Source organism: Cokeromyces recurvatus (assembly GCF_025118155.1).
Source record: "Cokeromyces recurvatus strain NRRL 2243 chromosome Unknown BX663scaffold_11, whole genome shotgun sequence".
In the NCBI taxonomy this organism is placed as follows: Eukaryota; Fungi; Mucoromycota; class Mucoromycetes; order Mucorales; family Mucoraceae; genus Cokeromyces; species Cokeromyces recurvatus.
The window spans coordinates 487,484-513,174 of NW_026251397.1; the positions used below are offsets into that span (position 1 = coordinate 487,484).

The following is a 25,691-nucleotide window of genomic DNA, read 5'->3' on the forward strand; positions in this document are numbered from 1 at the left end:
GAATAACTACCAGGGAACGAGAGAAAGACGGCCAAATAGACTAGTGAAAAAAAAAAAGATACCTATAAGAGTCATGGTGGATATGTAGAATACACATCGAATAGATCAATAGAAAAGTGAGTCAACTGTTGCATTTGATTATTCGTGTAACTTCTTAAAGTTTGAAGCATGGAGCTTTTTATTTCTCGAATGATAATGCGAGGATGTTCATTCTAAATAGAACTGACTGAGGCGACCACTCTATATTTGTTATAAGAAGAATTTACTGTTGATTTTTTTTTTTTTTTTTACGGACTAGGTTGTTGTAATTGTATCCACCTTAATTGTGTTTTTTTTTGTCAGTGCTATTGACTTGTTTATTGCCCTAATCAAAGGACGGGCCTATTTGGAAAGAAAGAAAGAAAAAAGGGGAGGGGGAACAAGAATTTTACGACTATCATCAACATTGAGTACGAGTGGATAGATATCATCTAGAATATGTAAATAACGTTTTATATTTATCATTACTGCTAGGTATATTGGGCTAAGATTATGTACCAGAATGTCTTAACGGACAAAAAAAAAGAAATTACTGATGAAAGATATTTTTTTTTCTTTTTCAAATAACTGCACTCTTTCTTATGCTGACCTTTGACGATAAAAAGGTATATAAAATTAGAAGGCTTGATAGGAGAATAGGATTCTAGCAGATATTTCCAAATCCTCATCTTGGTATAAGAAGAGAGGCAACGCGTATTAGAACAGATAAATTGAGTGTATCAACAAGTAGGAGTTCGATTGGTCTCCAATAGACTAAAATAATGTTCCATCTCCTACATACTATTTGAATGCAAAGTCTCCTACTGTTACACATTATGTTGACACAACTTTTTATGTTTATAGTTGCATTGATGCAAATCCTTTTAGGCGACATATTTGACATTTGGTTTTATTTGGTTTGTTTGTTTGTTTGTTTTAATGTTAAAAGTTAATCCTCCCTTCTATAAATTGAGGGGCTAACCAGGAAAAAAAAGAAGATAAAGCCATTTTATACCTAAATAGTCAAATTCTTTTTTTTTTCGCAGGGAAGTGTGATACTCATTTGTGAAAACACTTCAACTGTCTGTATACACAACATGTATAAAGAGGAGGGGGAGGGAATGAAAGAAAAAAATGAACTGATTCAACATACAAGTTACTATTTTTTTGCACAAGTGCCAAATCTTTGATTCTATTTTTACTTTCATTCTGTTTCAAGATAACCCGGCACACAAAATTGATAAGGAGAAACATTGATAACTCTTTTTAAAGTTTGCTTTGGGTATTCCAGGATAAAGATAAGCGCATAGTAGAGTTTGCCTTTCAATAATTGTAATAATAATTAGTATAGGGGTTTGGTATCGAAAATTAGTGTTGTTCCCACTTATTCTTCCAATAACACTATTCTTCAAGTATAGTATAATATTGATAAGTAAAAAAAAAAAAAAAAATATAATAGTTGTTATCAGAAAAAGTCATTAATGGGAAGAATGATAAAAAAAAATGGTTCATTCCAAACTTATAAAGTATATTCTCTGTAGTTTTATTTGACATGGTATGGTATGGTATGGTATGAATCGAGATTAAGAAATGGATCCTTTATTAATGTCAAAAAACGATTTCATTATTTATAACAAGAAAAGAAAAAAATTGAATAAACTAGAATAAATGTATAGCTAACATGTATGATATAAACCAGTCCAAGCCATGTTGTCTATTGGATAACATATCAGCAACGACTATGACTACTCTCAATAAATACCTTCTGCTATCATCCTTTTTAAAATTATGTGTACATTAAAGTAAAACGTAATCTTATTTGATACAAGGCTAAATACGATAAATGCTGTTGATAAAAATAAGCTTTCTCGTGTTTATTGACACTCTTTCTCTCTTTTAGAAATTGTTACATGGCTCTCAGCTTTAAATCCTTCTAAATCTTGCAAATAGTATATTACATTCCCTATTAAAATAGTTCATCACCTTATCAATCACTCAACTAATCTGCAACCAGTAAATAAATAGTACAATAGAATTTACATTCTTTTTAGTTGATTCAATCCAAACATTATACTTGCTGAAAAACAAAAAACAGTTGTAGTAGTATTAAGATAAATAAAGGCCAATCTTATGGAGGTAAAATATATATTTATATATTCTAACAAAGAGAACCAGTCTGTAGTCAAAGTAATGAAGACGAAAAATAAAAAAATAAAAGACAAATATTAAAAGCTAATCAAGAAATATTTATTTTAAGAAACTTAGAGTACCAATTGCTTTTGTTTATAGCGACAAGAATTGATCAACTCGGTAGAATACAATGATTTATTTCATATTATTATTTTTTACAGTATCAATAAAAACTCTCTTTCTAGACCCACTGCGGGCACTATATTTTATTTTATTTTTTTTTCGTTTTAGAATTTTTTTTTTTTTTTAAAATGCACACCAGCAAATAAAAAAAAAAAAGGGTTATAGACTACGCAGCTGCTATAAATACCAAGATTCCTCTCCCCCCTTTTTTTATAACAAGAAAATTTTTTTTTTTTTTTTTTTTTTTTTTTTTTTTTTTTTTCATTATCTTATTTTATTTTGTTTTATTTTATTTTATTTTTTTTTCCTTCTAATTTACATTTTTAAAATGGAACCATCAATTAATAATCGAAGAAAAACATTACCTGTTGTTAAAGTTGAACACGATCTTGTCGAAGAAAATTTACCAAAGCATGTGTTACCTATCTTATCAGCACCACATCAAAGTCCACCACCTTCAATACAACTACAACAAGAGGAAAGTCTCATATCGACTACGCCCAACGACCCTCATCCAACAGCGATACAGAATTGGTTAAAATTAAACGCAGAAGACTCTGTTAGAGAAAATATAAGAGCTCGTTATTCAATAGGCTTAGATGTGCCCGGTGCAGTTCATACGATTACAACACCAAGTAAATAGTAATAATAATAATTGGATTTCACTTTAGTTTAGAGAAGAAGAAGTTTACTTACTTTATTTATTTATTTATTTTTTATTTATTAGAACTTAAGACTGTACGTCAATTGGATAGTAAATTAGTCGTTATCATGGGTATAATCAATTATATATTTTATGTAAAAAAAAAAAAAAAGAAAAAGAAAAAGAAAAAAAAATCATGCGCATTGACCCTATTTTTTTTTTTTTTTTTTTTTTTTTTTTTTTTTTTTTTTTTTTTTTTTACAAGTTGGATTACCTGCCCGAGGAAAAAGTTATTTAGTAAAAAAATTAAGACGATATTTAAATTGGTTACAATACGAGACAAAAGTATTTAATGTAGGCAATATGAGACGTGTTTGTGAAGCTTCTTCTACTCATGATCAATCAGCCAATTTTTTTGACCCAAATAATCAAGATACAACTCGTATTCGTGACGAAATTGCTTTAAGTGTATTAGAACAATTAATTGATTGGCTAAAGGAAGGTGGAAGAGTAGCGATACATGATGCAACAAATTCAACTCTTGCTAGAAGGTAATGTAGACTCTATATGTATATTTGTACTAAACTCTTAGAAGAGAAAGAGAAAAGAAAGTATATCTTATTATTATTTCTGTTTTATATGTATATAGACAGTTATTGATTAATCGACTTTCAAAAGAACCGGAAGTAAGAATTTTATTAATCGAGTCAGTGTGTACAGATCAAGAGGTATATAAGCTAGATATGATTTTTTAGTATTATCCTAGAAGATAAACAGTATATAAATAACTTTCAAGTAGATGTTAGAACGTAACTTTCGATTAAAATTATCAGGTCCAGATTATAAAAATAAGGATCCCGTTCAATCATTAGCAGATTTTAGGGCACGTGTCGCTAATTATGAAAAAGCTTATCAACCTATTGGTGAATGGGAAGAAGAAAATGATATTCAATTTTGTAAACTTATTAATGTTGGTAAAAAAGTAATTGCATACAACATATCAGGATATCTATCAGGTCAATGTATCTTTTATCTTATGAATTTTAATCTTGTGGGTAAAAATGAAAAGCAATATAGATATGTATATGTTACATGAACAATTTTAAACTTTTTTTGTTAAATAGAACGTCAAATTTTTGTTACTCGACATGGTGAAAGTGAAGATAATATTACAGGTAGAATTGGTGGAGATGCTCCCTTATCAGAGACAGGACGTAAATTTTCAAAAGCACTTGCTCGATTTATTCAACAACAACGAATGAAATTTGCTTGTGAAATGGCTTCAAAGGCAACTGAATTAGAGCCACCAGAGAATCGAACAGCTGCAAGTGCATTAGAAAAGACAGTTCAATATTGTAATTCACCTTTTACAGTTTGGACAAGTATGCTTAAACGTTCTATGGGAACTGCTGAGTTTTTTGATCCAGATGATTATGATATTAAACATATTCGATTCTTAAATGAAATTAACTCTGGTGTAAAGTAGTTTTCTATTTATTTATTTATTTATTTAGAGAGAAGTGATTATCATTAATGCGTATTAATTTAGATTTGTGAAGGCATGACATATCAAGAAATTCAAGAAAAATATCCATCCGAATACAAGTCGAGACAAGCTAATAAGTTATTCTACAGATATCCTGGTATAAGTGGTGAATCCTACATTGATGTGATTCATCGTCTTCAACCCATGATTGTTGAAATGGAAAGAATGACTCAATCATGTTTGATTATTACACATAGAGTCGTTATGCGTATTCTTTTAGGTTATCTGTTAGATTGGACGAGAGAAGAGATGCCACATATGATGGTTCCAATTCATACGTAATATATATATATATATGACTTGAAATTCATTGACTTTTATCATTCTATAACTTACATAATTTCATCCTTTTATATATATATAGTGTTTATGAACTTCGACCTAAGCCATATGGTACAGAATTAAAGAAATGGCAATACATTGAGGAAACGGATTCCTTTATAGAATTTTAGTAATTATGATATACACACATTACATATCTCTCTATCTTGTAACACCTGTCAAATATATACATATACATATATAAATATCTATATTTTTTTTTTTTTTGGTTGTTTATGCATGAATGTAATACAACACATACAACCGATATTCTTAATATATATTTTTATACATAGATAAATATATAAACAAATATAGTATGTGTATCTCTTTTTAATAATAACCATAAGCATACATGGAAACATTTCATATTGTAATTGGAATTAGTACTATAATATAAAAGTTTATTTATTGAGTGGCCCTAAATTGAATTCTTATTACTATAGTCTATAGTCATCTAAAGTAAAAAGAGTCAAAGGAAAAGGCAACTTAATTTAGCAGCTATTGAAGGACTAAACACTTATATTAGTGTCATATATATATATATATATATATATATGTTTTTAGTATACAAAATAATAATAATAGTGGTGTCATATTACTTACATATATTAAATAAAATACCAAGCATATCCATTGACTCGATTGACTTTGGTCTAGGAAAATTGTTCCCTATTTCAAATATTTATCTTTTGGTTTCTATGAATTTGATTCGAAAATAAAGGATTCCAACTGCTATCACTGCAAATTGACCAGAGATGATGGATGTGATTATATATAAAGTATTTTAATAATCAAAGTCTCTTTGCAATCATAGATAGTGTATCAAAAGTAGTCTCACAGACTTTTCGAGAAAGTTAAAGTAGAATGACTTTCTAATAGGGACATGTTCATATCAAAAGACAATGAATGAAGAGCATGAAAAGATGACTGTATATTAGTAGAGATAGAATTATTAAAAAATCACACACAATTTTTTATTATTGATCAACGTTATTTGATATGAAATCTACTAAATATATAATAATCTTGAAAAGAAACACATTTACATTTATTATATTTATATGAATAAAACTTTATGTTTATGTGGTTTCATATAGTTAGAAGAAGAAAAGGAAAGGTAGTAGGGACATTCTTTTATTACTGGCTTATGAGAATTATATACATATATATAAAAAGGAAAGAAAAAAAAAAGGTATAATAGTGAATATATTGTACAACTAACAAAATAGATCTTATTTTATTATATTTTTCACATGCAAGGCTTGGGAATAGTATCACATAGATATTCTAACTAGTATATATTGAAAGTTATAAATGAATTTAATCATTGCTATAGCATGCAATACCCGTTCAAATAGATATAATTCTTCAAACAATTGCAGGCACCAATTATTCTATTTAAGCAGGTATTGTATGCTATTCTATTGACTGTCTTGCAAGCCATCCTATTTAATGAACGTTTATTACACGTAATATACCTTTACTACTACTATTATTATTATTATCATTCTTTGTAGATTGTATTTATACTCTATGAGCACAACTATTGTATGATGAAAAGGTAAATTACGCTATTGCTAGTCTCTGAGTAAACCTAAACTAATTCTCATCATATGCTAACAAAGGAAAAAAAAAAAGCATGATAGGTCATCTCTTTCAAAATAAAAAAAAATACCCTCCGTTTATGTATGAATGCAAGCTTTCTGCTTCATTTATTACAGACAAATTAATAACGATTATAAAATATTGTCAAGAAGTTTGAGTATATATGAATACATGTGTATATAAAAATACGTGTGTGTATGTGTGTGTGTGTGAAAATAGGTACAGCGTGTTACAATATCTTCAGAAAAAATAAAAAACAGCCCTTTATTTAATGAAGAAGAACTATTAAAATAAACATAACAGAGCTGTAATTTTCAGTATATACAAATAAAATATATTTGACTTTCACATCATACAACTGGTTATGCTACTTTTTCTTCTGAAACAAATGAGTCTTTTGACATCATAAAAGCGGAGCTTTCTCTCCCCCACATTTTGTTTGTTTGTTTGTTTGTTTATTTAGTCATTTATTTTATTTTTTAAATCATGAAAAAAAAAACCTCATTTTCATATTTGATCTATCCAAAGAAACATGTATTTAAAGTTAGAATTTCTTCTTACCTACTTTATTAGATTATAAAAAAAAAGGATCCATACTAGACTTGAATTATTTTACTAAAAAAAAAAAAAAAAAAAAGAAAAGACCGAAAATATTTGACTTCTAAACAATTCATTTAAAAAACTAAGTCTGGAAAGGTAATAGCAACGAGTCTACAATATATTTATCAAATGATAGAAAAAAAAAAGATTAAACAACACTAATTTATAATTCGTTTTATAGACATCATCTACTTTTATATAGTTGATGAAAGAAGAAATTGATTTACGTAATACACAAAGTAACAAAAAGTAATTTGCGGGATAATTCGGGCTTGTGACTTTTAACATGTAGCTTTATTACTACAGCTCATTCTTTTCTTTTCTTTTTTTCAGACAATAAGATGAATGTAATGTAGGGGAAAAAAATTCCAAGTTATTTAATATCTTTTATTATTTAATTGTCATGTATTATTAAGAATAATTATAGATTTGTTAAAAAAGAATTGTGGGCATTTATATGCTATCAATAAGCTTCAAATAGTAACTGATTTTACTATGATTTATTCCGTACTTACCCGTCTTTTTTTTTTTTTTTTTTTTTTTTTTTTTTTTTTTGGAGAAAATAACCCCGAATAAGTTAACCCCTCATTATTATTCACCCCTCCAACTACTCCCTTCTTGTTTTTTTATAAGCTTTTATTCTATACCTATTTTTTTTTTACTTTTCTTTTTCTTTGTTATATACATATTATTTATTACTTACACAACATGTTCAAGTCTATTCGTACCGCTTCTTCTATTGCACAACGTGTCTCTTTGGTAAAATAAGTACTGAAATAAAAGAGGGAGAGAGAGAGAAAGAGAAAGAAAGAAAGAAAGAGAGAAAAAAAAAACTCACTTACTAACAATATACATTTGTTTATTAGGTTGCTCGTAAACCTATTCAACATCAACAAAAACGTTTTCTTAATATTCATGAATATCTTTCCGTTAAACTTTTAAGAGAATATGGTATTAATGCACCTAAGGGTGAAGTTGCTACTACACCTCAAGAAGCTTATGATATTGCAAAGAGCCTCGGTATGTGAAATGTGCTTTGCTTTATATATAAATATATATGGTGTATATACATCTTTCCCCTCCCCCCAATTTATCTAATTTATATATATTTATGTATATTTAGGAAGTGATGATCTTGTCATTAAAGCTCAAGTACTTGCTGGTGGTCGTGGAAAAGGCACCTTTGATAATGGTTTTAAAGGTGGAGTAAAGACATTTAACACGTAAAGTATTATACATGTGTATACAAATTTTTGTACATAAATATAATTATTATTATTATTATTATTTTTTTGTGTGTGGGGAAAAAAAAATTTGAAAATTAATTTTTTTTTTTTTTTGTAGACCCGAACAAGCCAAAGAACTCGCAGAAAAGATGCTCGGTCACAATTTGGTTACAAAGCAAACAGGAGCTGAAGGTAAACCTTGTAATGCAGTTTATGTCTGTGAACGTAAATATGCTCGTAACGAATACTATTTTGCGATTTTATTGGATCGTAAGTCTGCAGGACCTGTCATTGTCGCTTCCTCACAAGGTGGTGTAGATATTGAAACTGTGGCTGCTCAAAACCCTGATGCTATTGTGACAATGCCTATTGATGTAAAAGTGGGTTTGCCAAAGGAAAAGGCCTTGGAATTAGCTCAAAAGTTAGGTTTTACTCCCAAGGGTCAAGAACAAGCTGCTGACACTTTTATGAATCTCTATAAACTCTTTAACGAAAAGGATGCTACTCAAGTTGAAATTAATCCTTTATCTGAATCCAGTGACAATCAAGGTAAGATGAGGGTGTGAAGGAGAAATCAACTATATTTTATTTTATTCATTTATTTATTTATTTTTCTTTGGGGGGAGGATATTATAGTTCTCTGTATGGATGCAAAGTTAAACTTTGATGATAATGCTAGCTTCAAACAAAAAGAGGTTTTCAGTTTACGTGATTTCAGTCAAGAAGATAAACGTGAAATTGCTGCTGCAAAATATAACTTGAATTATATTGGTTTAGACGGTAACATTGGCTGTTTAGGTAAGTTATATAAAAGAGTGAAGAAGATAATCATTAGATATTAAATTCCCCTTTCTCCTCTTTTTTTTTTTTTGTTTTCGGTTTGTTTTATATATTAGTCAACGGTGCTGGTCTTGCTATGGCTACTATGGATATTATTCAACTTCATGGTGGTAAACCCGCTAATTTCTTGGATGTGGGTGGTGCTGCTACACCTGAGGCTGTTAAAGCCGCTTTTGAAATCATTACAGCTGATCCTCACGTCTCTTCTGCCTTTGTCAATATCTTTGGTGGTATCATGCGTTGTGACGTGATTGCTGAAGGTATCATCTCTGCTGCTAAGGATTTAAACCTCAAAATTCCTCTTGTAGTTCGTCTTCGTGGTACCAAGGTTGAGGAAGCTAGAAAACTTATTAAAGATTCAGGTCTTCGTATCTTTGCTGTTGAAGATTTGGATACCGCTGCTCAAAAGGCTGTTAAGTTCTCTCAAATTGTTACTTTAGCTAGAGATGCAGATGTTAATGTCAAGTTTGCTTAAAGAGAGATTTCTTTTACTATCATTATTATTATCATTGTTGTTGTTGTTGTTTCTTTTAATTTATATAATTATTGGATAATATGGCCTGTCCTTTTTTATTTTCTATGAAAAGGAAAAAAAAAAAATTAAATTAAAATAAAATATGTATTTGTAATTTTTAGATTTTAAATCACCGTCTTTTTTTTTTTTGTGCGTGTGTAAATAAAAAGAAAACATCAAGTAAAAATTGAAAACAAGTTAAAACAGACTTTTTTTTTTTCTTTTTTTTTTTTTTTTTTTTTTTTTTTTTTTGTCAAAAGTACAATGTTAAAACTGCTAACTCTTTTGGGACTTTTCGTCTTGAATTCATGTGTCAATGCAGATGAGTCAACTGTAAAGACTCCTATAGAAAGTAAGAGAAGATACGTGAAGAATATGATTTAAATTTTGACATGTCTAAATTCATCCCGCGTTTTATAAATATTTATATCTTTTATATAGTCTCGGCCGATAATATGATGGTTAGACGTAAAATTATAAATAATCTTTCTTTTTAACAATTGAATGATGACTTGAGTCTCTGATGTTTTACTTTCTTATTAGCTTTTAAACTTATGGATTTCAAAATGGAAATTGTCTTGGTTTCTACTTTTATTGCTTATGTTTTTGCTTGGTATAAAGGAAAGGCTTTAAATATGAGTAAAGCCAAAAACTGGTAAGAGTTTTACTTTCAAAAAAAAAAAAAAAAAAAAAAAGAGTATATGCCCACTTATTGCTGTCATAAAAAAGGTTAAATGGTCAAATTGAATTCCTTCAAAGTCAATTTGCACTTGTTGGGGATAAAAAGACAAATGATAAATCTATCTTGATGATGGATGGTCCTGCTGATTACCTTTTATACACTTCAGGTAGACGCCATGTTCAATTTGGTCATTGGTGGCTTAAGGTACTATAAACAGGAGGAATGCTGTGCTGTGCTGCTTATTGTATACTCATATCTCGTTATATATATATATATATATATTTAGTTGAAGCCTAGAAATGACCCTTTGACTTTCTTTACTACAACCCTTCTTTCTATGATTGGTTATGCTAAACCTGTATCCGATCGAGTTGTAAGTTTTTAAGGAAAAATATTATGCTTATATAATAATAATAATATTAACTTTATTGATTAGAGTTTGAAATTACATTTGGATAAAGCTTTATCAGATAAATTTGTATTTGCTGTCATCAAGAAGGACTTATCGGATGAATTATACAAGAATAGATTTGATTTGGTAATGAATAAATATAAAGAAAAGAAAAAAAAAACATTACGTACTTATTAATTCCTTAGAAACGTGTTGCTAAAATCGCATCAAGTAAAATCATTCCTGAAAATCAATTTATCATTTACTCTGAAACACAAAAGTTGGCTGATTTAATTTTGAATTCCAAAGTGGGTGAAATTATTAATCAAAATTTAGATCGACTTCAATCATTCATTATTTCTAGTTTACCTTCTGAAGAGCCTGAAAGGTAATTATTTATTGAAATTATGTCATGTAACATTGTGTAATTATTATTATTTTCATTATCAAGATTTGAATCAGATGGTTACATTTCTCTTCATCTCGATTTTTTGATGCCAGACACATCTAATGTTCTTGATCCTTATGTTAAACTTGCCTGTTTCATTCCTGATTTTGTTAGTCAATTAAGATTAACATCAGATATTAAATCTAAAATCAACAAGAACCGTGAAGAAATTGTAAAGGAATTTTCCAAGAAAATTGCTGCTGATCGTGCAGAAGAATTAGCCAAGAAAAAGGCAGAAGCAAAACGTGCAGAGGAAGAACGTATTAAGAAATTAAGTCCTGCTGAACAACGTAAATGGGAAGAAAAAGAAAGACTTCGTAACTTGAAGAAGCAACAAAAGAAGAGAAGAATTTAAAACAAAACAAAACAAAAAAAAAATCATATTTCTTTTTTTTTTCTTTATTATACATAAAATAATTATTGGTTTCTTTTTTCTTTCTGCATTTCCCATACTGGCTTATCTGATGCTGCTACTTCACGCATAAGATTCATCATTTGTTCACCTTTTTCACGATTTTCTGCTTTTCGTTCATCATATTCTCTTCTTAATGTTGGATCAAGTCTCTATTGTTTTAAGATGATGAGTTGCTGACATTTAACAAAAATAAATAAAGTAATTTACCTTTTTCATTGCTTCTTCATCTGGTACAGTATACTTCATAAGACCATAACCAGCAGCTATGATACCTGTCATATATACAAGTACTTTTATTTCATTAGCCATGTTATAATAATAATAAGAATAATAATAAAAAGGTTAATTATATAAAAAGCCCGGGGTGGGGTTCATATAGGCGCATAATGGGGAAAAAAAAATAATAATACAATAATATATGTATATATGTTTATGTAAAAAAAAAAGGACCAATGGGCACGTAGTTTATAGATGATTGAATTTGCTATAATCAGTTCAAAAATAATGATAAAAAGTAACTAAAAACCCTTTTTAGGACAGAAGATAAAAAAAAAAAGTAAAGGCAAAACTAAAAGATCAATCCACATTATGAAAATAAAATAAATAAATATAATGTTAGGAAAGGGGACTTAGAGAATCAGTCTATCAGGAGTGATCCTGGATTGGAAAGAGATAGAGGAATAGTGTCGTGAGCTAGACAATCCATCTCATACAATATGGAGCTGTTTAACGGCCAACGGACAAATCATGGAGAGGCAGACATTAAACCAAAAGGGCTTTTTTGAAAGAAAGCTTGTTGAGGAGGAAGGAAAGAGGGTTGTTGATTGTTTGTGGTAGTTGCAATCTGTAGTGCATATAGAGACAATAAAGTGAATGAATTCTGCTGATTAAGTTGAAAAAGGGGAAAAAAAATACAAAGGACGACTGTGGGGTAACCATCAGAGATGTCAACGGAGACATTAATTTTGATCAGATCGTACTCTAGGTAGACAGATACTTAGAATAACAAGCAAAACGTCTTTTATTCAAGTTGTCTAAAAGATAAGTGGACCGAATATTTTTAAATAGTCATAAGTCAAGGCGTTTAGTAGAAGAGATACATCGTTTTCAAAAGCGGTGTTTTATAAAGAGAGTAATCATTGTGAGCGATTTTCTGATTGCTGAAGATAAGATTAGCAATTTGGTAAATAGTTTATCATCAGGAAAAGCGCAGGATTGAAAAAAAAATGAATTGGGCTTGTAGTATATTAACACGTTCATGCATATAAAGCAGCCAAGTGAAGTACAACATAACCTTTGTGGAAGATATATACGGCAGAGGTAGCTATTTTAACAGTCTTCAAGGAATTCGATCGTTTTGGAGTTAAATATGTTGACAGCCAAGCCATAATTGCAATCAACCTTATTATCTTCTTTTCTTAGAATACTCTAAAATCTTTTCAATAATGCACACATTAAGGTATCATTAAATAACACCACTCCCTACTAATTTTTTATCTGTTATGGGAGCCCTTCAAGGATCAATCCTCTCGCTGTTTCTTTACTCTATATATATAGATGAACTACCAGTCTTACTACGACCATAACCTATTAATGCTTCAGAAATAAACAATGTTGCCTCTCCTACAACTTAATCAAGACCATAGTCAATGTTTAAGCTATTGATGGAGCCTTCTTAAGTGTGTTTTTTGTAACTCCTTTAATTGATGATCAAATTTACAAATTATATGGTGCATCTTTACTCCAAGTAGATTTCTTTTCATACATTGGTACTTTAATCAAACCGAGTGGTTTTCTTCATACTTTAATACCAATTCAACAGAATCTATAACAGGGCAACAAAAGCTATGAACCAAATCGCTACTATTGGTGTCAATTTTCAAAGGGTTTAATCGCTTACTTTCTATGCGCTTCTACATTTAAATGGTACAATCTCAATTGGAATAGGGGCTTGCTATTAGTAGTATTTTTGAATAACAGTCATATCAAGAAAAAATGGAATCCTGTCAAAGTAATTGTGTTTGCTGTATATTCGGTGGCATATCCCGGACCTCATCCAGCGTGATGCTTCATCTTGTTCAGCAGCCATCAATGACAAACAAATCGAGTTTCAATTCTACAAGTAAAATTTCTCCTTCGCTCGCTCACTGGTGGTGCTACCTGAAGGACGCTTTATTATAACATCTATTGCCACATTTTCAGAACTTTTCCAATCATTCACACAGGTATAAATTCACAAAGCGCCTCCCCCCCTCTGGGGTTTTTGTATTCCAGTATTAAATATCCAAAGTTATCGTACTTTTTAAGCAGTTTCGTCAACAATTCTTACAAGATAGTTTTGATTGCCTTTGCAATAATATCAGTTCCAAATGAATCCCAGCTTGCCCATCCTTCTTTGGAGCAGGATCCAATACTATGGTTACCAAAGAACCACAATGAGCATAGTCGAGTCCTTCATTGGTTTCTTGGTGGTATTCCTGATTTCTTCTTTTCTTCTGCCCTTTTTTTTTTCTTGACTCCTAAAAAAGGGTTTTATTGCCTTTTCTTTTTTTTTTCTTTGTACCTGATTAGAGTAATACAGCATAATAAAATTGATGCGTATTCCATGGTCATTTCTATTTTTTTTAAATACATGTATTGTTATAATCACAACAATAATTCAAAAATGGAATAATGGTCTTTAAGCTTAATAGATCAAATTTATTAGTAGTAATATAATTATTCTTCATCGATTAACCAGTCATCCTCTTTTAATAATGATTCCTTGTTATTAGAAGAAGTCGAGTTATTATCATTTTCTTCAATAAATAATCGATACACTATATTTAATATGAGTTTTAGTTTGAGTTATATCATATCTTGATCTCTTACTGTATGGTTTTAAGCCTTTTCCAAAATTCTTTGATACTTGAATGGATAAAACTAGTGTAGACTTGTAAAAAAAAAAAAATTATTATTTCATGTTTAAAATGAAAAGCATGCATCTATTTACAATACATAAACTAATAGCTAAACAAACTAAAAATATCCTGTCATTAGTCATTGACTCCTTTTCCTTTTCTTTTTTTTTTCTTCTTTTTACCTGCTAATATCCAAAAGACCCAAGAGCCAGCACTGTCAATTAAGATTAAAATAAAATCCAAGCCCATAATAAATTGTGTTACAAGAAATACATGAATAATTTTCTTATTTTCAGTGAGAATTCCATGACGAGCTAGTAATAATCCAGGGATCAAGATGATAGTTAAAATGATATGAATGATATAACCGATAAATTTACGATCCGCGACTCCCCAGAGTGTATAATATTTTTCTTGAGTCATGACTACTGTATAAAATACACAAAGGACAAAATGGAAAAAGGCATCCAATTTTAAATTTAAAAAATAAAGCTCTGCTCGTCTAAATCGAGCTATAATTAAAAAAAAAAAAGTCATTATAAGCATGAAATAATAAAAAAAGCTAAATACCTTGTAGTTTAATATCTGCACCAATTCTTTTATAAATATTCCAGTCAAATTGTTTATATAACTTGTAACATATATAAATGAATAGAAAAGAGAATATAAACATGACTGAAACGAGCCCAATTTCATGACTTAAAGTAAAGTTAAAATTCCAAGTTATTTGAGGATTTTCAGGTGGTGGAATATCTTCTTTTACATTCAATTGTCTAAAATAAAATATGAATATTAAACTTGTAAACTTTTAAATATATAAAAAAAAATAATATGTCTTTACTTGCGAATCGTTCCTCCTACTTGAATTGCTGCAAATACGACTAATAAAACTTGATCTACTGTATGTGCTATCAATTGAATTACATTTTGTCTAAGAATCTTGATTTTTTTTTTTTTTTTTTTTTTTTTTTTTTTTTTTAGCATCAGCCCCATTATTATTATTATCATTTTTTTTTTTATTATATATTTCTTCATCTTACTGCATCAAATCCTAATACAAGTTGAAATAAAGAAAATAAAATAAAAAAGATATTTTCATTTTTGAGTCTTCTTAAGCCTAAAGAAATCAATAATAATTTGGCAGAGGGATCATTTGAAGCTATCTTTTTATCTGGATCAACTGCATTACTCGGTATATCTTGTATTGCTTTATTAACAAGTAATTGTTGATAAACTTGGATATGTGAAAATACAATGACAGCTTCTAGTATGATGCATAGTAATGTTGATAATATAACAAGAAGTGTAAAAATCTTTGTATATTTTGATTCTAAACATCTTCTTTTCTATACATAAAGGGAAAGAGAGAGAGAGAGAAGAAAATGTTATCTATACTATATTATCGTCATCTTAGTCATCAATTTTCTTTTTCTTTTTTTTTTCTTACAGTTAGACTTAATATTCTTATTACGAAATGTTGAGGTTCTTTATTCATTGTAAACAATAGGAAAGTAGAAGAAATAAGTAAATAAATAAAATAAAATAATGTTGTTGTTATAGGAGTAAATATTCAGTTGTACAAAGTAAGGCTTTTTATACACAGTCAATATAGTGATCGGTTATTAAAAAAGATTTTGTTTAACAGCAATGGTCGTTTCCAGTCAAAGATGAATAAAAGGTGAATATAAATAAATTTTTTGACAATGGGAAGGGTACAATTTATTTATTTTTGATTCGTGAATACAGCCCAATTTTCTTTTGGAGTCTTTGGATTAAGGAAAGGGAGGGGAGGAGGGGGGAAAAGTGTACCTGTACATGCTCCACAATATCTGTTAGATGGTGATAAACGATATCATAACTTACTTCCACAAGTCCCTATTTTTTTTTTCTTCTTTTGACAGTACGAGAAGTACATTGTTGTTGTTATCAATAGAGCACTTTTTTTTCTTCCAATTGTAAAATATGAATCAACGAAAAACGAAATTGATCTAATCGTATCAAATTGTGTTTTTTTTTTCAGTATAGCTAATGAACCAACTTTATATCAAAACAAAAATAGCTGTGATATCTTTCGACAAAATTGAAATAGTTGGTGCGAGTATTTGTGTTGCCCAAAAGGAGATTAGTTTCATTGCTAATACAGACATTAATACGAAGATTTTTACTTTGCTGATGGATTCGTATATCAACAGGGTCATCCAGTAATCTCTCAAACATTCCAAGATGAGAGGTTTCTAATACTGTATCTTTGTTATAGTATACTCTAAATCCTTTAACTCTACAACATATATGTATATATATTTTGTTTTTTGTTTTTTAAAAAAAATAAATAAATATTAAATCTTCTTGGCTATTCAACTTACAGAGAGTCAACAATACACAAGTTTGCATATTCTTCAAATGCTTTGTTTGTCATCTTAGTCTTTTTCATCATCCAAAGCATACTAAAACCCTATACATATTCTGTTGTATTTGTACATAACATATTAAATATTCATTACATAATAATGTTCGTATAAAGAATATCATCATGCTATACATAAATTATGTAATTATTGAATGTAAAATATCCCAAATGAAATTAAATATAATACTAGATCATGACTGTTGATAATATCATAAAGAGGTCAATGTCCAAGGAAATAAAGTATTTATACATTATATCCTCTATAGCCATAAGAAAAAGTATAAATAGCCAGATAGTTTGTACAAAAGGAGTAGATAATAAAAATCATTCTAACTTGTGCCTGTGTCTCACAATTTACTTTGCCTTCTTAATCATCTTAAACCATACAACATGCTCTCCATTAAGTTAACAAATCGTAAAGATGAGTGTCGGCGGTTACGATGATCTTTTTTTTTTTTTTTTTAATTATTAGTACATATTCGAATAATTTACAGAAGAATTATATCAGCTATATTCCAGATACAATCCATTGAAGAGACTAATGTTAAAAGTTCCTCAGAGGATAGAATGATTTTATATATGTATATATATGATAGAACAATCATATTGGCAGACATATTTGCTATTATTAATGATAACAACAAAATAAGTATGAAAAAAATTCATTCAGTCTCTCACCTGTAATTCACTTTTTTGGTCTCTCTTATGCAATTTTGAAAATATATCCTAAAGCTGCTAAAGAAAAAGAGAAAGGTCAAGGTGAATAATAATAATAATAATAATAATAACTGAGATTAATAATGACGAGTAATTGGCTGTAGTGAGTAATAATCTAGTTGATATTACTTAAGCCCAGTAACAGTCAGTAAATAATACAACAACTGTTCGGTTTATCAATAGAGTATCCTTCTATGATGGATAGGTATAAAATGTCAAGGGGAAGCTACTTGATAATAAAAAAAATGATCTAATTCATAAAGTGAACGCAATCATCATCAAGAGCAGAGGTTATAAAGTAATGTGTTTGTCTCGTTTTTTCACCTAAGCTGAATTCTATTGAACAATTTTAGTCAATAGTAAAAGATAAAAAGAAAGAAAGAAATATTATCTTTTGATAACTGAAGGAAACTTTTTGTCTAGAATGACTACTGCTTGTTATAATTTCCCATAGCCACTCTAAGAATTTAAAATATTATACATTGTTTTTACTAGAGCTTTGATTTTATTTTCTTTGAAGGAATAAATCCTCGACATCCATTCTGAATCTTGAATCTTGCAACCTACTCTGACTAGAAGCAGCCCTTATCTCAGCAGCGTCAACCCAACAAAAAAAAAAAAAAAAAAGGAGGCATCTTGATCGAACAATTTTATTAAGATCACTAGTTATTTCTTTGCCAATCTGAAAGAAAATTCACTTAATTGAATGTATTATTTAAATAATAGTGAAGAAAGACCAAGATTTAAAGATTCACCTGTACTATTGATTAGTCAAAATAGACGAAATTATTATTCTGATTAAGACTATAATATATAAAAAGCTTAATTTGCTATTATAGAATCTGACATATCATATCTAATAATAATAATGCTTCTTGTTTTATAAAAAAAAAAGGTTTAGACTAGTACTTTGTGGATCAAACTAATTTCTTGAAATAACATCATTTTTTTTTTCTTTTAGACCCTGTATTCCCCCCACACTTACTTGCCCTTTTTCCTTATCATCTCCACAATTTTCCTTTTAAAATTAAATGATAGTAATATGTGCTAACCAATAGTTTACATAATATTAACAAAAAAAAAAAAGTAAATAGGATTATTAATGTATATCTGTATGACTATTTAGTTTATAGCTTTTTCCTTTAAAAGAAACGTAGAACTTGTTAACGGAATTTTAATTCTATGACGTTTAAATTATCCAATCACGTCATTTCCCAGATAATCCCAGCCTTATTATACTTTTAATAAAGATGGCTGTATTTTTTTTTTTTCATTTCAACGGAATACGCTAGTGGAATAAAATAGACATAAAACTCAGTAGTTTAGTATGTATATGTGATGCACGTCACACGTTAAATTGAACTTATTTTTTTTTTTTTTTTTAAAAAAAAAAGTATACATGGACACTAAAATAAGGACAACTCCGATTTACAAATCTTAAACAAATATATAAATGCAGATTATGATTTAAATTGTGGGGAAATTTGTTTCTTATTGTTTTTTATTCTATATAGAAGATTCATCTAAATTTTATTATTGATCCCTTATTTTTCTTCCTTTATACACATATATTTTTATTAAAAAAAAGAAAAGGAAAAAAAATTATTATGGGTTTGTTAACATTAAAAGGAGCAGCTTTATTTCGAGCATCTACATTATTAGCTGCTGTTGGTTTCTTACTGTTCGGTTATGATCAGGTAAGAAAGAAACGAAAAAAAAAATAGATATGTATAAAGTTGAATCTCATATATAAACTGAATATATAAAATAGGGTGTCATGTCCGGTGTTGTAGCAAATGAATTATTTGTAAATACAATGGGTAATCCTAATTCAGGTCTAATGGGTGCAATTGTTGCCCTTTATGAAATTGGTTGTATGGCAGGTGCTTTATCAACAGGTCGTGTGGGTGATTGGTTAGGTCGTCGTAAAACAATTCGTGTTGGTTGCGTTATTCTTTGCATAGGTGCAATCCTTCAAACAGCAGCAGTAAATTCTGGTATGATGATCGTGGCTCGTATCATTACAGGTATTGGTAATGGTATGAATACGGCAACAATTCCTGTCTATCAGGCTGAACTCTCTCCTCCTAAATCTCGTGGTGCGCATGTTGCGTTTGAAGCCTCTTTATTAACTGTGGGTGTTGGTATTGCCTACTGGCTTGAATACGGTCTTTATTTTGTAAAAGGTGACTTCGCTTGGCGTTTCCCTTTAGCCTTTCAAATGGTATTTGCTATTGTCTTGGGTACTGCTTCATTTATTTTACCTGAATCTCCTCGTTGGTTACAGGCTCATGGTCATGAAGAAGAATGTAAAGTGATCTTGGCTCGTCTTTGGTCTGATTGTGATACCAGTCATCCTCGTTGTATCGCTGAATGGGAAGAGATTCGTGATGGTATCGAATTAGAACGTCGTGAGGGCGTCTCTAGTTATAAAGAACTCTTTAAGAAGGGTAAGATGAATAACCGTTACAGAGTCTTTCTGGGCATGGGTGGTCAATTGATTCAGCAATTTGGTGGTATTAATGTGATCAGTTACTATTTGACGGATGTCTTTAAACAAGCTGGTATGACAACAGAACGTGCCATGTTGATGGCAGGTGTCGATTCTATTGTTTACTTTATTGGTGCTGTCACTGCTGTCTTTACAGTCGAACGACTCGGTCGTCGTTGGTTGATGTATGCTGGTTTAATTGGCCAAGCGATTACTCTTTTGATTGTAGGTGGTTGTCAATATCTGGTAGAATCAAATGGGAACCCACAGGCCTCGAGTGCTGTCATTGCATTTGTAATGCTCTATAACTTTGTCTTTGGTGCTGCATGGTTAGGTCTTGCTTGGCTTTATCCATCTGAAATTTTCTCAACAGGTCTTCGTGCGAAAGGCAATTCAATGTCCACAGCTGCCAACTGGCTTGGCAACTTTGTTGTGGCAGAAATTGCTCCCGTTCTATTTGAATATGCAAAATATTGGACCTTCTTAATGTTTGGTATCCTGAATGTCATCTTTTTAATTCCAATCTATCTTTGGTATCCTGAGACAAAGGGTAAATCTTTAGAAGAGATTGAAGTTTTATTTGCTACAGAAGAAGTTCAAGAGGATGCGAAATCGATTGCTTCCCATATTGGTTCCACTTCCATGTATGACGAGAAACAACAAGGTACTCCATCTCAGCTTGAATATGGTTCACATCAACGTCCAACTTCTCGTCGATTCCCTAGTAACTTCTCTGGCCGTTTGAGTGGTATTATGCCTGTTCATGATAAACCTGCTACAAATACAGCCGCAGCTGAAATCAAACATGATTATATTAAAGAAGATGAGAAAGGTCCTAATTATATGTAAAACATATATGTATGTATATGTCTATTTTTCCGCTTTACAATTCCGTTTGGTTTAGTATACATGACTAGTAGTTATATATATATATATATATATATATACAATTTTAACTTTTACCCTTTATATAATATTTTTTTTTCTTTTCCTTTTACACTTTAGAGGCAGTGCCTCTTATTATATCATGTTTTATTATTATTATTATTATTTATTTTATTTTATTTGTTTATTTTGATTTGTAATAAAATCAGAATTTACCTACCTACCTACTTACATGACATGTCGTACATTGTTTCACCTCAATAGAGTTGCTTTATTGTATAACAATAATATACAAATATATAAATATGTGTATATATCCACATATTAGTGTGTACTACAAATGTTTTCAAGGGTCGTTAAGGTTACAAACCATGATACATTTTAGAACTTAATCTTAATTTATACTTCTTATAGTAAGTATAACAATAAGCCTATTTCTATATTGATGTAGATATAAAACACTGGATATTACATTTAAACAAGAAGATAGAAAAAAACAGAGTAATGAATTTATGTACAGTATAATATAGGAGATATAATATATTACAGAGACAAATAAATAGGAAGGAAAAAAAAAAGGCTTTAACCTTATATTTTAGTAAATTTATAGGTGGTTCACCAAAATAAAATAGTTCTTATTATACAAAAATGAACTTATTTCCATTAGCATGTAATATTTTATATTGCGCAACTACTACTACGACTACTACAACCTTAGTTGCTGCCCCATTCCAAAATACTAAAATTAATAATAAATGGTAAAACATTAACATTTGTTAAAACAGAAGAAACATAAACTTTATAGCTTTCCTTCCTCCCCTGCTTTTTTCTATTTTAATATAATTTACAATAACTATTGGTTTTTCCCACTCAATACTAAGTTGTGCCAATCTAATTACTTTTGTTTGTCTCAGTTGATTTATATGGCTTTTGTTTCAAAAAGAGAAAAATAAAATACTAGTAGACGAAATATAGTGAATCATTATTCATTTCACATAAGGAAGAACCATAACTTTAGACCTAAATGAAAAACAATTTTTCTCTTCTTCTTCTCTTCTCTTTCGCTGGCTGGTCATGTTTACTTTACAGCAACCAAGATGTAGATGCACATATAAACTATTATACTTTCTTTAATATATTCGGGGCAAGTACAGTATTAGTTTGTTTATTATAAACTGAACTCATATTTATTTATTGTGATTTAGTAGACTATGCTGACATTAACAATAAACTTCACACCTTGTTAGGAGGAAAAAAAAAAGTATAATCATATTTTTATTCTTTTTCAATAAAGATATGCTCTTTATAATACTTGAGCTCTTCGATGCTTTCAATAATATCATCCATAGCTCTATGTCCTGCTTTCTTTACAACTCCAGCTGCTGTCTTGGGATACCATCTCTTTGCTAATTCCTTAACAGTACTAACGTCTACCTCAAATATATACATATATGTAAGTAATCTTACACATACATACACAAATCACATACTTACCAACAATACGGTAATGTAAATAATCGACAAGGCGAGGCATTTCCTTGGATAAAAATCTCTTATCAGCATGAACTGAATTACCTGCTAAAGGTGCAACTCCAGCTGGAATATGTTGTTTTAAAAAGTCGCAAACTTGGCTTTCTGCCTCTTCAACTGTTATTTTCGAGTCCAAGACTTGTTGAGTTAAGCCAGACTATATATAAAATAAAGTAAATAAATAAATAAATACAGTTATTATTTATTTTTATACTTTACAGCACCATGATGCTCAATACACCAGGCTATTTAAAGACAAATAATTAATTTTATTTCTTGGTATGTCTTTTGTTATTTTACCATTCATGTTATCCATTACTTCACGTGGCTGATGAATAACCAACTCTGGTCCCTTTTTTTTTTTACGTTAATAAAAAAAAAAAAGGTAAAAGAAAAAGAAAACAAAGTATTCACTTACTTTAGCGACAATATTAAGATCACCATCAGTGATTAACACTGCAATTTCAATTAAATGATCTTTTTGAATATCGAGACCTGTCATCTATTTTACATATATTTATATAAGAAAGAAAGATAAACTTTTTGTATTGTTTCGCTTTGAGTAGATAGACAATACCTCACAGTCAATCCATACAAGTGGGTCCTTAATCATTTTTTTGATTGTTGATAGTATACTTTTCCCAACAGCAATAGAAGTCATTTACCAAAATTATTAAAGAAAAGTAGCACTTCTTTCTAATTGGACGAGCTTTCCGATTACGTAGATTGTAAGTGGCTTATTTAATTTCTCTTCATTCTAGTTTTTTTTTTTTTTTCTTTTTTTTTTCCCTTAGCTAATATTCGACGTATTAATGAAAACATGGATTCTCAGTTAGAAGGTGACCGTAAACGTAAAGCTGAAGATTCAACAGAAATAAAGCAGGAAGAAACTCCTTTAAAGAAACCTCTATTAGAAACAACAACGATAACAACGACAACAACAGCGACTGCAACACCAAATGATCAAAACGAAAATAAAGATGTAGCAGATGAAATAAAAAAGGAAGAGCAACAAGAATTAAAAGTAGAAAGCACTGAGCAAACTGTTAAAAAATCTGAAAATGCATTAACAACTGTTGTTCCCTTTGATCGCTTAATTATTCTTCATATAGAAGCTACTTGTGATGAAAATCTTACTAATCCTGCTGCAGTACAAGTAACAAAAGAAAATTCAGAGATTATTGGTAAAAAAAAAAATAGCCATTTTCAATAACCATATATACTAATTCTTCCATCTTGATCATTTATAGAAATTTCATTTGTAGTAGTTGATGCGTCCAATATGGAAATCCTTCATAAACAACAAATTTATGTCAAACCTGAACGTACTCCTCTCACACCCTTTTGCAGTGAAATAACAGGTATCAAGTCAAGTGTTTTAGAAACGGCTGGCACTCTTAAAGATGCTATTACTAAGTTTGATGAATATATTCAACAAGAAATTGAGACGCCCAAAAAATCTTTTTGTTTTGTAACTCATGGAGGTTGGGCACTTCGTATTCAATTACCTCGAGAATCTCGTGATAAAAATATCACTTTGCCCAACTATCTTGCCTATTGTCGTATGTTTGATCTTAAACAGGAAATTCAACGTTGGCAAGTACATCATCCTGAGGTTTCTCTCAGATCGACCTCAGTACGTGATCTTTGTGAAATCTTTGACTTATCCCGTGTTACAGATTACACAGTTGGCCTTAACAATGCCTTAACGACTGTTAACATTTTACGTTACTTTTTAAGTTTTCACCACAATGATGTCTTTGTTCATCCAATTGATACTGAGGCTGATTTGAAGCAATTTAAAAAGGAAGAATCACGGGTAATTCATTTGGCAGGTTTACCATTTGAAGTAACACAAGGTGAATTAGAAGCTTGGTTTTCTTCGAATGGACTTCGACCCACGACCATGTGGATGATTCAGCCTACAGATAATGCTAAACCTAGCATTTCTGGATTTGTTGTCTTTCAACAGCATGATGATGCTATGCGTGCACTCACCTTGAATGGACGTTGTTTGGGCGATCGTCCAATCGAAGTCTGTCCCAGTTCCTCTCGTGTCATTGATGCAGCAGGTAACATGTTGGTTCCTTTCCCCTTACAAGCAAAGAGTCGACAATTACGTCCTGGAGACTGGAATTGTTCCAATTGTGGCTTTCATAACTTTGCCTCTCGTCTTTATTGTTTCAAATGTAATATAGAAAACCCTAACCCGGGACCACAGGCAGGTATGGGACCACCTGCTCAAACGTTTGTCATTGGTGATTGGATGTGTCCTAGCTGTAACTTTCATAATTATTCATCACGTATACAATGTAAAAAATGTGGAGCGCCTAAACCATCCAAGATATTTAAAGGGAATAAAAAGCTTGTGAATACACCACCCCCTTCCTCAGGACATCACTATCATGGTAGTGGAGGCCCTTATTATGGACGACCCCATCATCCTATTACCTTTAGACCTGGTGATTGGTATTGCCCTAATACAGCATGTGGATTTCAAAACTTTGCTTCTCGTAGTACTTGTTTTAAATGTCATACACCTAATCCCAATCAACAACCACAATATAACAATTATTCTTCTTCCTCTGAGCAAAATACACCACCGCAAGGAGTAACGACGAATTATCATAATGTGTCTGGATATTCAGGAAGTAATACTAGTACTAATAATGGCAATAATAGTAGTAGTAATAGTAGTGGCGGCGGCGGCGGCGGCGGCTATGGCGGAAGTGGAAGTGGCAGTGGTGGTTATGGGTATAATGGTGGACAATCTAATAATAGTAGTGGTAATAATGGTTATGGGTATAATAGTGGTGGATACGGACAATATACTAGTGGAGGATATGCGGGTGTAGGTGTAGGAGGGTACTCGTATAGTGGAGGAGGGTATTCTTATAGTGCAACATCACATCAAGTACCACCATCTAATAATAGTGGACCACCCTTCAGAGCAGGAGATTGGATGTGGTAAGTAACATGCATTTGTCTAGCATTTATCAATTAGAAATTTAATCCTTATTTTTTTTTTTTTATTAGTCCTTCTTGTAATTCACATAATTTTGCTACAAGACATCAATGTCTTAAATGTAGTACGTCTAAACCCTATAATCCATCTGCTGCTGGATATAATCCAGCCATGTCTCCAATGAAACGTAAGTAATTTCGTACGCAAACATACATGTATATTTTATTAATA

The 25,691-nt window shown here is 30.3% G+C and overlaps 9 protein-coding genes across 9 annotated transcripts; 5 read left to right on the plus strand and 4 right to left on the minus strand.

Moving 5' to 3' along the window:
• Positions 1-990: 990 nt before the first annotated feature.
• Positions 991-1,581, minus strand: BX663DRAFT_508151 (uncharacterized protein). The gene is made up of 3 exons (XM_051527439.1): positions 1,560-1,581; positions 1,365-1,430; positions 991-1,300 (listed from the first exon to the last, which is right to left on the minus strand). The coding sequence occupies exon 3, from the start codon at positions 1,270-1,272 to the stop codon at positions 1,078-1,080; it is 195 nt and encodes a 64-aa protein (XP_051383285.1). The 5' UTR covers positions 1,273-1,300; positions 1,365-1,430; positions 1,560-1,581; the 3' UTR covers positions 991-1,077.
• Positions 1,582-2,581: 1,000 nt separating this feature from the next.
• Positions 2,582-5,097, plus strand: BX663DRAFT_508154 (6-phosphofructo-2-kinase-domain-containing protein). The gene is made up of 8 exons (XM_051527440.1): positions 2,582-2,966; positions 3,059-3,106; positions 3,240-3,525; positions 3,624-3,702; positions 3,774-4,029; positions 4,099-4,451; positions 4,524-4,798; positions 4,885-5,097. Exons 1-8 carry the CDS (start codon positions 2,660-2,662, stop codon positions 4,970-4,972), a joined length of 1,692 nt encoding a protein of 563 aa, XP_051383286.1. The 5' UTR covers positions 2,582-2,659; the 3' UTR covers positions 4,973-5,097.
• A 2,553-nt stretch (positions 5,098-7,650) lies between these two features.
• BX663DRAFT_508159 (ATP-grasp domain-containing protein) lies at positions 7,651-9,696 on the plus strand. The gene is made up of 6 exons (XM_051527441.1): positions 7,651-7,808; positions 7,916-8,069; positions 8,173-8,272; positions 8,394-8,824; positions 8,912-9,073; positions 9,172-9,696. The coding sequence occupies exons 1-6, from the start codon at positions 7,758-7,760 to the stop codon at positions 9,588-9,590; spliced, it is 1,317 nt and encodes a 438-aa protein (XP_051383287.1). The 5' UTR covers positions 7,651-7,757; the 3' UTR covers positions 9,591-9,696.
• Positions 9,697-9,871: 175 nt separating this feature from the next.
• Positions 9,872-11,940, plus strand: BX663DRAFT_508162 (uncharacterized protein). The gene is made up of 8 exons (XM_051527442.1): positions 9,872-10,097; positions 10,173-10,284; positions 10,359-10,515; positions 10,598-10,684; positions 10,748-10,849; positions 10,909-11,090; positions 11,154-11,714; positions 11,773-11,940. Exons 1-7 carry the CDS (start codon positions 10,022-10,024, stop codon positions 11,503-11,505), a joined length of 1,068 nt encoding a protein of 355 aa, XP_051383288.1. The 5' UTR covers positions 9,872-10,021; the 3' UTR covers positions 11,506-11,714; positions 11,773-11,940.
• BX663DRAFT_551595 (uncharacterized protein) lies at positions 11,568-11,874 on the minus strand (the record flags this gene model as incomplete). Its single annotated transcript, XM_051531292.1, has 2 exons — positions 11,568-11,714; positions 11,773-11,874. The coding sequence occupies 2 exons, from the start codon at positions 11,872-11,874 to the stop codon at positions 11,568-11,570; spliced, it is 249 nt and encodes an 82-aa protein (XP_051383289.1).
• Positions 11,941-14,206: 2,266 nt separating the features above from the next.
• BX663DRAFT_508170 (uncharacterized protein) lies at positions 14,207-15,984 on the minus strand. Its single transcript, XM_051527443.1, has 7 exons — positions 15,913-15,984; positions 15,506-15,811; positions 15,307-15,404; positions 15,036-15,238; positions 14,648-14,977; positions 14,558-14,583; positions 14,207-14,497 (listed from the first exon to the last, which is right to left on the minus strand). The coding sequence occupies exons 1-7, from the start codon at positions 15,958-15,960 to the stop codon at positions 14,366-14,368; spliced, it is 1,143 nt and encodes a 380-aa protein (XP_051383290.1). The 5' UTR covers positions 15,961-15,984; the 3' UTR covers positions 14,207-14,365.
• A 3,212-nt stretch (positions 15,985-19,196) lies between these two features.
• Positions 19,197-20,929, plus strand: BX663DRAFT_433897 (general substrate transporter; the record flags this gene model as incomplete). Its single annotated transcript, XM_051523027.1, has 2 exons — positions 19,197-19,286; positions 19,361-20,929. 2 exons carry the CDS (start codon positions 19,197-19,199, stop codon positions 20,927-20,929), a joined length of 1,659 nt encoding a protein of 552 aa, XP_051383291.1.
• Positions 20,930-22,172: 1,243 nt separating this feature from the next.
• BX663DRAFT_508180 (ribonuclease H-like domain-containing protein) lies at positions 22,173-23,360 on the minus strand. Its single transcript, XM_051527444.1, has 7 exons — positions 23,328-23,360; positions 23,073-23,223; positions 22,914-22,997; positions 22,796-22,847; positions 22,715-22,740; positions 22,460-22,652; positions 22,173-22,395 (listed from the first exon to the last, which is right to left on the minus strand). Exons 2-7 carry the CDS (start codon positions 23,154-23,156, stop codon positions 22,241-22,243), a joined length of 594 nt encoding a protein of 197 aa, XP_051383292.1. The 5' UTR covers positions 23,157-23,223; positions 23,328-23,360; the 3' UTR covers positions 22,173-22,240.
• On the plus strand, positions 23,316-25,655 carry BX663DRAFT_551599 (uncharacterized protein; the record flags this gene model as incomplete). Its single annotated transcript, XM_051531293.1, has 3 exons — positions 23,316-23,679; positions 23,746-25,462; positions 25,532-25,655. 3 exons carry the CDS (start codon positions 23,316-23,318, stop codon positions 25,653-25,655), a joined length of 2,205 nt encoding a protein of 734 aa, XP_051383293.1.
• Positions 25,656-25,691: the final 36 nt, after the last annotated feature.